Genomic DNA, 11,208 nt, shown 5'->3' on the forward strand with positions numbered 1-11,208 from the left:
CTGCAAAGGCAATGTGAGAAACAGAGATAAGTTTGCATAGGGCTAGTGTTAGTATTACAGAGATAGTAAGTTTAAGGGTTACAGAGAGAGTTAATGTACAGTTTAATATTTGGGCCCATTCTTTGAGATGCACCAGTTACAATGCATAATAATGCATGTTACTTGCATTGATGTGCCGCTGTGATACTGTGATGTGAATAAAACCCCAATGCACCTCTGCAACACACCTACATTGCAGCGCTTTTGTGTGGTGCTCTACAATCCCACAAAATTATTGCAGATATGATTTTAGGCCTGTTGTGGTGTCATAGACAACCCCTTCAAATGAATGAGCTGCCTTAATTCAACACACATTGAGAAGTGATGCTCTGCATCAAATAACTGCTAACATAATGTTAGTGCTGAATGCTCCTATCAACATAAAACTTCCAGCACTTTAATAAAAATTGTGAATTTTACCATAGAATTCACCTTTTTTGAAACAAGTCATGGACCCCAGCTTCTAAAGCGCTCCCCTGCATCTCTGGCCACGTGTTCTTTTCGTGCTCTAAGCTCTTGTACAGCTTTTCGGTTCTGGAAGCCCACCAAGGCTAGTGTGATTTCTGCGTTCCAACGGCTGCGCTCCCGGCAGCGAAAGTCTATCTCTTGCCCATCCATAGTGACCAGCGTAAAGTACACTCTCTCCCCTTTCCTCTCTACGCACTCCAGTTTGGCAAGAGTATCAAAACGCAGGATTTTGGCCTTTCCTTTTTTTCGAGGGTCCGTATAAAAATGCAAACCATCTGCGGTCAACACACAGCGCCGCTTTTTCCATAGCTGTAGAAAACTATCGCTGCGTTTTTCTAAGTCGCCTTCTTTGATGGCTATAGTTGATGCAACAGCGGAACGATTCATCATATCATATATCTGAATCCAATTTTTTTTCAAGTGCTGAAAATTACTTAAACTTTGTTGGTGATTTTCAAATTAAAATAAAAAATATTATGTATTTAGAGCCATCAATTTTGATGTTTCGGTCCCCCAAATTTTAAAATCTGAAGTCTTCTATGTGGTTTTCTTCTAAGTAGGAAAAAAATTCACCTGTGACGCTATATTTGCATTTTTGTTTTGCAGAATTACTGTCCTTTGTTGTAGACGCCTGTGGTTCCTTTTCTGTGTAAAATCTGTGCAGGACTCCAGGTACAGTATCACAAGAGTGCAGGATTCCAGGTACAAAGTTAAAAGTAAAGGGACAAAGCAGAATTTGTCTGCCTTCTAGCTCTTGAGATCATTGCAGCTTGAACACAACTGTTTGCACAAACAGCTCTGTGTGCATGAAGAATAGGCTGTCTCTCCTCCTCTCTCCTGCCCCAAGCCTTTGGGTGGGATCGAATACACACTAGGTAGACGCTGCAAGTTCACCCCAATCACTCTGACAGCTGCAAGACACAATCTGCCCACTGTAATAGGATGACTGTAGTTATACACTGCCTGGGAGATCCAGCTGGCTCCTCCTCTATGGATGGCAGCTAAACACGCTGCAGAAAAAAAAAACTATTGACAAGAAGCCAGCGCAAAAATAGGTCAGGATTTAATCAATTCTCAATGGCAGTGAGCAACACAACCGAAGATAAAATCCCTGTGTCTACCTAATAGTTATCACAATGGCTTTTGTGCATGTAAATAGCCTTCTTCCACCTGGGGGAGTTTATTGAAATCTTCTGGAGAGACTGTGAAACCAGCATGCAGAAAATTTGTTTTCATGGAAGTAGAAATCTGTAAATGTGCTTTATGCTGTTCAGTGAACATTGTATATCTTTTCCTGGGCACTATATGTACACCTTTTGTGTTTTTGTTTGTTTTTGTTTTTTATATACAATGTGGTTGCAGTGCATTTTACATATGGTTTACATGTATTTTATATGGATTATCATTCAATGTTTTGTGAAACACTAAACATGATTTTTTTAATGTATCCAATTAAAACACAATTTAAATGTTAGGTAAACTTAAAGTGGTACTATGTATCTTCTAAAATAAAAATAAAGTTACCTGCATGTTCCCATTATTATTATCTTCATTACCCAGGCCAGAACAATTGCAAACAGGTTTGTTTGTATAATTACAGAAGAGCTATGGGATGTCCTGTTCCTTTTTTTTTTTTGTTTAAAAAAAAAGGTGCAGCACCGCCCCCTTATTCTTGGTCGCCTAGGCGGTCGAGAATGAATGGGAGCGCAAAGCCTTCCGGGATACCTATGTCAGGCATCCCAGGAGGCTCTTGGGCGCTCCTTCTACGCATGCTCAAGCATCTCAGGCATGCGCAGAAGGAGCCTTTTTGCTGAAAAAGACAAATTTGCCAATCTCACGCATGCGCACTGAGATAGGCAAATTTTTTTTTCATCCTATGTCACCCGATCTCGTGCCTAGATCGGGTGACGTAGGATGAAGAACCCAGAAGAGAAGACAAAGATGGTAGCCCCCAGAGCGACAGCTGTCAGGACCAGATACCAGACACCCCCAGAGTGATCGGACTGCCCTGCGGGATTAACCACCTAGCCGTTAAGCCCGACCTTCGTACGGGCAAAAAAAAACGGCTAGGATGGTTAACCCCGAGATTTTTCCCATCCATACTTACCTGGTCCCCCTGTGCTCATCCAGCGTCGTTTTCGTATTCCAGCGTCGTCCTCTGTCCAGCGTCGTCCGTCGATCTCCCTCTCCAGCGTCGGGTGCCAGCGGGACCGGTAAGATGCCGGCCGGCATCTTGTGTTCCGCCGCCCGGCATCTTACCTGGTCCCGCTGATTGTCCCACGTCCTTCTCATTCCAGCGCCGGATGATCTCTGAAGGGAGAAGCCGTCTGGCGGAGAAAAAAAAAAACGGACGGCTCCTCCCTGCGTGCGTGATGACGTCGGCGCGTGTGCGGGAAATTCAAATAGAAAGTCATTCATTCATTTTGTATTGGATTCAATACAAACTCCTGTATTGAATCCAATACAAAATAATTCAAATAAATACAAAGTGTGTAATTGGTAAATTCAAACTGTCATTTTGTATTGGATTGAATACAAACTCCCGTATCCAATCCAATACAAAAAATAAAAAAAAGTAAAATAAAAGTAAATAACTTGGAAATTCAAATTTTTTATTTTGTATTTGATTGGATACAAACTTGCGTATCCAATCCAATACAAAATAATATAAAATTAATACAAAGTACATAACTGGTAAATTCAAACGCTCATTTTGTATTGGATTGATTACAAACTCCTGTATCCAATTCAATACAAAAAAATAAAAAAATAAATAAAATAAAAGTAAATAACTTGGAAATTGAAATTCTTATTTTGTATTGGATTGGATACAAACTCCCGTATCCAATCAATACAAAATAATTCAAAACAAACCCCAATAAATACAGAATCAAAGTTTTAAAAAATGCCACTTATTCCCTGGATGGCTAGTGTGTAAAGCTGCGTACACACTTCCAATTTTTATCGTTCAAAATGAACGACGAACGAACGACGAACGATCGATTGGGCAAAAATCGTTCGTAAAAAAAGTAACCAACGACGCCGACAAACGAGGAAAGTCGTTGGAAATGAACGACCGGACCGGCGGATCGGATTGGACGACCATCGTTGACCATCGTTCGTGTGTACGATCGTTCATTGATCGTCCATGGTCTGAGCATGCGTGATGAACGAACGTTCCTGTGGTGCATGTAACTTCCTGTATCGTTCAAACGATCGCATCTATTGTGTGTACAATATCTACGAACGATCGTGTCGTTATCTGTATGTACAGGATCGGTGCTATACGATCGTTCGCAGATATCGTGCAGGATCGTTCGTTTACCAACGATAATAATTGGAAGTGTGTACGTAGCTTAACACTGTGTCTTATCTTACCTTTGCTGATCTTCGCATCTTTGACCTCTGCCTGGACTCCGACATCTCTGCCTGCCGCCTGCCCTGACCTCTGCCTGGACTCCGACATCTCTGCCTGCCGCCTGCCCTGACCTCTGCCTGGACTCTGACATCTCCGCCTGCTTTGACCTCTGCTTGGACTCTGACATCTCTGCCTGGACCTGGACATCACCGCCTGCCTGACCCCCCCTGCCATGGCTTCAAGCTTTTTTTATGTAGTCATGTTTAAGCTGATTTTTGTGTTTTTCCTTAAATTTTATTAAAAGTAATTTTTTTTTTTAAATGATTGTGTGTTTTAAACATTTTTTATATTCATAATATCTACTAGAACCCCTGTTCGGACATATTTCTGTAAGTTACAGGTCTACAATTTAAAAAAAAAATTTCAAAACAGTGGATCACTTTTGGTACAGAAATCTAGACCTCAGTGTAACGCTCAGGAGATTAAAGGTAAGTATGTTTTTATTTTTTCATTTTTGAGTATAGTTCCTCTTTGAGATTTAATTCTGATTTAACAATTCTTTTTTGTGTCCTTTAATATATCATACATAGCGTTTTATTATATCTGTTCACAATGTGAAAAATACCTCTTTATCATGTAAGAAACTGTGTGGTCAGGTGACACATGTACATAGGCATAAAAAAAGGTTTGAGATGATTTAATTGAGTGAAAAAAAGTGAATACCTCTGTGGAACTTGTTTTAGGTGTGTATGACCTACTACAAACATACTCCAAACAGGGAGGGGACCAGCAAAATTATTTAATATTGTAGTTAGCCTTTAATGGGGTTATAAATACATGAAGCATTACACTTATTTTATTCATAGCTTGTATAATTAGTACAAATATATCTCCTATAAATTCCCTGTAATCACCTACACAGTCCAACACACAGCAGACCAGGATAAGGACAATCAGTACTGCACGCCAATCAAGATTTAATGATGTTTGCATGGGGTTTAGTTAGTCATAAATATATATATGTTTTGCAGCCATTGCGAAATGTATGTTTTGAGCTTACACGTTTGTAGTGATTTTATCTTAAAAACAATTATAATCAGTTGGGAAAATCTGAATTTGACAAGTGATTTGCCACTAAAATTGGTTGATTTAGGGATGTCTGCAAAAGTTACTGTATACACTAAGTGGTCATTTTATAAAGCAATGAACCAGACATTCAATTAAACATCCCCTGATTGACAATCAATTAATGCCATTGAAAGACATGGACCTGAAAGGTCTCCCCCAGGGAATATTTCAGTAAATGTCAGATTCACTCCTTTACAAACCAAAAATTGTTTTCTCATCTGATAATCACTTTCATCTTTAGAGCTTTAAGGATAAGGTGAAATAGACGATATGTTTTATATGAACCGAACATATCTACAGAGTGTTGCTGTTGGATCACTGTTCCTGCAGAATCTCTGTGTTGTGCTGTTAAGATGGAAGCAAAGCATTTACAGCACATTGCAGAACTCATGCTTCAAGGTATATATACCACTGAGTTTTATTGATTAGAAAAATAATACCCTTGCCAGTATCTTGGCACTGGGTTTTACATTCTGGTTAGGGTTGGTACAGAGTATACCATCTAGGAGCTGACAGCATATAGGGCCTAAAGTGGAACTAAACTGAAAATAAAAAAAAATCACACTTAACTTTAATTCTGCAGATTCCTTCAGCAATGTCCTCGATCGGGTCTCGCGCTGTCCTTTAATCCCTCTTCGTCCCAGCATAAAGTAAGTGCCGGGCACCGTCATCTTGCTTCATCTTCCTTGTTCTGGCTATGTCACCTGATCTCGCACTGCATTGTCTACTCTTTTATGAAAAGTAAAAATTTACTCTTTTTCTCTTTCTCTCTCTTAGCCCCCTCCCTAAATCACTTACTCTTATGCTGGGTCTACACGGACGTTTTTAAAAATGAATGTAAACGTTCCCACTGCGTTTCTTTGCATTATTATGCACTTTTATTAGTGTTTTAAAGCTTGCCTTTAAAGCGGTGGAAAACGTTTGTGACGTATTTTCCTGGGGTTTTAATGAGTTTACGTTTCAAATGCCTAAAAACGTGGAAAACACCTAAATCAATGGAAGCGTTTACATGCGTTTTGGGGCGTTTTCCAGCGTTATACCGCGCTTTAAAACACGGACGTTTTCCCCAGCATTTACCTTGAGGCTTTAAAAGCCCTTGTTTTAAATTCCTATGCATTCCAATGGGCTAATCTACACCAGGATGGTCCCTTGAGGCACGTTTATGAGCATTATCTATAACGTTGCTTGCAACCTTTTAAAAATTCAAACACGGGGTCACTGCTGGAAAACGTCCAAAAATGCAGGAAAACTGAGGTAAACGCTTCTGATGACTTCGATGGTCATTTTCCCATGTGTTCCTGTGTTTATAAGCACATAAACCGTAAATGCGGGAAAACGCGGCATAGACATTTTTCAGCCTTTTAAAGGCAAGCTTTAAAACGCTAATAAAAGTGCATAAAAATGCATATAAACGCAGTAGGAACGTTTACATGCTTTTTTAAAAACGTCCTTGTAGACCCAACCTTGTAGACCCAGGAAGACCAGGGGCACACACTTCACCCTTCGGGCCCTGCATCTAAGGACACTCTCCCCACTAAAAATGATCCTCCAACCTGCATAGGTAGACTGGAGGAAATAGTGAAGGAGGAGATAGCTACTGTTAGGGTAGATGTCTCTGCTTGGATAGAGGATAATGAAAGGGCAACAGCTGATCTGAAAAAATCAGGTAACTTAGCACACAGAGACTTTAAACTCTCACTCCATTTACAACAATTGCTGACTCAACAGGATGTTACTGTGTAGTACAATGACAATATCAACACACAACCCTAGTAGCCACAACAGGGTTTTTTGTTGGCCTGTAGAGATGATAATTTAGGAGAAGAGAAAAGTTTACTCCCAAATTCCTTTCCACTCCCTTTTGTGCCCAAATGAAAGTGCTGCACCAAAATCTGTTTCCAAGCCAACAAATCTCTATCAGGTAAATTCACTAGAAATTAGGGAAGGAAATAAATAACAAAATTTGTATAGAAAGTGAATACATTAAAAAAAGAGGAATCACAAACCACACAGACATCCTAAACAATCACAAATAAATAATCACAAGTAAATACTATAACTGGCAATGTTTTAAAGTTTTCAATAGCTTATGTGGTACATTCGATTTTATTTTTTATAAGGTTTTACAGAGAAATATAGTAAGTACTGCTATCCAGGAACTGATTTGGCTGGAACAGCCCACATACCTAACCTACTGGGGTTAATGGCAGCCAACCTACTTTGGCTAGTTCACTGTCCAATGTCTTCCATGGATTTGATTCTATCACTAACAAACATTAGGAGGGCTTGAGTAAAGAGTACAACTGGAATTTAGGGACTGTTTCTTCCTGCCATACATTTTGAATCATCAGCAAGTCATAAATCCCACAGGTTCTTCTAGGAGAACAGGCAGCAAACTCTATGGCTCCATATTCACATTTCACTTCACATACAATGCTATCGGCTATACTAGGAGGTGCAGGGAACCAATCTTGCACTACAATGAAACAATCTTACATTTAGGACAGGACCACTCCATCTATTCAATGCACAAAAGTACATTTTATAAGTAAATTTTTTACATTTATTAATGGTGCTCCACAATCCAGGCATTATCCATAATGTAAGCTGCTAATAAATGTTGACGTTTAATTCCAGGCATCTATAAAATACACTAATGAATGCATCTCTGCCTTTAGTAAAACATCATTTATTGTATGTTTTTGTAAATACAAGCAGTATTGATATTAAAACCTATCTCAATGTCAGCCTCTGCAGTTCATGTACAGTGGAACTGAGGAGCAGCACAAGGAACTAGTCAGATGTGCTTCAGCGCAAGGAGCATGAAAATAAAAGGAGATACCAAAGTGACAGAGATGAACTCATGCTGCTTCACCTTTCACTGTGTAGTTCCAAGGAGGAAGGACAATGTTTGTCTTAAGGTCCTGCAGCGGAGATGTAAAATTAGTTTTCCTGTCCTGCTATACATATCTGTGGTGTGTGGCAGAGCTTTGTTATTTCATGACAGCAAGTAATAAAATAGTTTAGGGGTCCCCTATCCTGCAATATCTATCTGTCTATTAAGCCAACACCTATATTGTAACAGGAGTTGAAAAGTTGAAAAGAGTTTTTTTACATAAATAATAAAATGTGTATTATATATATCTTAAAACCCAATTTTTTTTCCATAGATATATTAAACATAGAAAAAAATAATTATTTACAGTTAGGATCCAAAGTAAAAGATTCAAATTGAATGTAACAGTAATATTAAACAGCACCCGAGGAACCACTACACCCAGCATACAACATTAACCATTGCAGCTAAATGAACACACAGGTTGGATTTGGATTTGTAAGCTTTATATCTCAAAACAGTAATAACATTATTTACAACCCATAAACATCAATGAGTACACATATCAAGCACATTTGCACAGATGTACCCAGGTATATATATAGTCTATAACCACAAATACCTCCAGTTATGATCAGTGTCAGGATGAGTTGCAGAGACCTCTGTAGTTGATGGTAACAAAGATGTCCTGATGAGATGATCCTGAAAACTGCAAGGAGATCCTCCAACTGACAAATGGGCTGTGTATGCTGTGATCCTGGATTGCAGGGATGCAGGCAAAGTCTCTGGAGTTCAGGAACAATCTATCTGCAATACCACTTAGACCCTAGCAATCACACTAATCTAACAATGCAACCGGACCTCTGCTACCTATGGGCCATCGGATGCCTAACCTATGCTAGATGTAACTAGACAGAGGGTGCAGATCAGCAATGATAACTGAAAGGGCAGAGCAAATTTGTGTATATAGCGGATACACTGACTGTAGGGATTTCCCAAAGTGATCTCTGATAAGAGATATCACATATACCCCATTAATACAGAGGGTAATATTCTCTGATAACACATATCACATATACCCCATTAATACAGAGGGTAATATTCTCTGATAACAGATATCACATATACCCCATTAATACAGAGGGGAATAATATAATACTGCGCTACACACAGGCACAGCAGTCAGTGTGTTCTGGAAGGGATGCAGGCACCTACCCTGGCTGAGCGCATGTTCTCATCTCTGATACTGCACTTCCTGCATTTCCTTATATCCTGGTGGGGTTTCTAAGGCCACTATCGCAGGAAACACTTCAACAGCTTTATTTGCAATTTACAAAGTTACAACTCAGCTAGCAGTTAGAAAAAAACAGTCCCTTACACATTTTATTTATGCCAAGAAAACCCTTGCTTTTTTCCTCCAATTTTTTTTGTCAATACATGACAGCAAGAACAGAAATACCTTTGTCAGGTGAAACTGCTCCAACAAAGGCCTGCTGTACAGTAGGGGAGCGTTTAGACATTACTGACATTTACAGGTATTTTTTCATTTATACTTTATGGCACTAAAAGCTGAAAGTACAACTGCTTCATACTCCCAAAGTCAAAACCATGAGCACTGGAGAATATCTAGGGACAGTGTCTTAAACACAGCCCTTTCTTAGTACATAACTTATTACTGGCGACTAACAGGGAGTTGTTCCATAGCCACAGAGGATTCTAAATAACGTACACTTTGTTTGTGAAAGGGTGAATGACCTGAAGTGAAAATGATACCTATTTTCTTAATATCTCAACCCCATTCATGCAACACAGATAAATTCCTGACCAAAAACAGGCCTGTCTCTGTAGCTTCCACTCACCGTCACTGGCTGGCAGTATGTGACTTTTACAGTATTAAAGCTTTTGTAAACCCTATTCATTCAACTTCTTTCACATGCTCTCCTCATTCACCGGCAGAACAAAGATAAACAGTTAATGGGTGCCAAAGCTTACAATGAAACGGAAGTTAACAGAGTGAAGAGAGAGAAATGGATATGGGAACTATAAGAGCCCAACAACGTGCAGCCTGCTATGCCAACAAAGAACCTGCACAGGCCACTTAACCAAAGATTAAAATAAATACAAGGAATGTCTTTGTTGTTTATTTAAAAATAACCTCAGCTTGGCCGCACAGGGCAATGCAATACCCATAGCTAATTGCCAAGTGCCTCTCCAAATGAAACCACCAGTGTTTTACACATGTACCTTTATAATTTCTGCCCACCTCTCACTGCTCTCACCCAATATTTCTCTATAATCACATGCCCACTAGTACAATGCCCCACTGGGCCCTCCCACAACATCCTCATTTTGGCATTATTCAATGCTGCTGCACACTTCCCCATCATCATATACTGCTTGTTCTGCTTTAAGTCATCTTTATTCCCCTGGCCACTCATCTTCTCTGAACAATAATAATAATTTTTATCATTTCCAAGATAATTTTCCATCATGTCAGAAATGATGGTTCTCCAGAATGATCTGTCTTCTGATTAGTTACCATGTACAGCTCCTAAACTTGTTAGAGCTATTTCAGACTGAGGCTGACTCATGCTCATACTCAACCACAGTCCCAATCAATCCCATTCAATTGGGAACCATTTTGTTCATGTGTTTGAAAGCATTTGTGGCTGTGACTGCAGTGGATCTCAGTGTGGTCCTGAAAGCAACAAGTTAGTTTTGGACATGTGGTTACTTTTCCTTCTCTGGAGCAATTGCAAGGGCAACACATGCAAAGGCATTATCTTACGATGTGGTTTGTCACTCCTGGGCACAGAACAGCAGCTTGCTATGCTCTTAAGAAATGCTAACTGCCCTGTTTTCTAATACAAGTCTGAAAGAGGCCTAACTCTTGTAATGTACTATATGCTGTACCTATTAAAACGAAACTAAAAAAAAAAAAACACACCTTTACTTCCGCAGAATTCCCTATTTCACTGGCACTGCCCTCATTTGGGTCCTGCGCCATCCTGGAATTTACCTTTGTCCCAACATGGAGGGAGTGCCGGGTCCCGCCATCTTCCTCCATCTTTTTTCTTCCTCTGGCTGAGATTGGGTGATGTAGCCTGCTCTAAATGGGAAAAAAGAGTGCGGATCTCACTGTGTATGCGTTCAATTGGCATTTTTTTTACCTATTACAGGACAAAGCCCTCTTCTGCTCACAATTCATGCACAGAAGTGGAGGGGCTTCACTTTTTTGGGGAGGGTCTGTGTACCTTGTAGTAAGATTGTTTTTGTTGTAAGTTTGAGTGCAATGATCACATTCCCCATTAGACTTTAATAAAAGCATCATATGAGGACAGTTTTCACTGCTGTAGCAATACAGCAGTAAACCACCAGT

The 11,208-nt window shown here is 39.7% G+C and overlaps 1 protein-coding gene across 1 annotated transcript; it reads right to left on the reverse strand.

The window, feature by feature from the left end:
- Positions 1–486: 486 nt before the first annotated feature.
- On the reverse strand, positions 487–894 carry LOC140340217 (pleckstrin homology-like domain family A member 2). The gene has a single exon (XM_072425273.1). The coding sequence runs from the start codon at positions 892–894 to the stop codon at positions 487–489; it is 408 nt and encodes a 135-aa protein (XP_072281374.1).
- Between the last annotated feature and the right edge of the window lie 10,314 nt (positions 895–11,208).

This window comes from Pyxicephalus adspersus, chromosome 11, assembly GCF_032062135.1.
Source record: "Pyxicephalus adspersus chromosome 11, UCB_Pads_2.0, whole genome shotgun sequence".
Taxonomy (NCBI): domain Eukaryota; kingdom Metazoa; phylum Chordata; class Amphibia; order Anura; family Pyxicephalidae; genus Pyxicephalus; species Pyxicephalus adspersus.

Excerpts from the sequence above, each read along its gene's own strand:
- LOC140340217 (XM_072425273.1), bottom strand. The coding sequence starts at position 894 with ATGAATCGTTCCGCTGTTGCATCAACTATAGCCATCAAAGAAGGCGAC.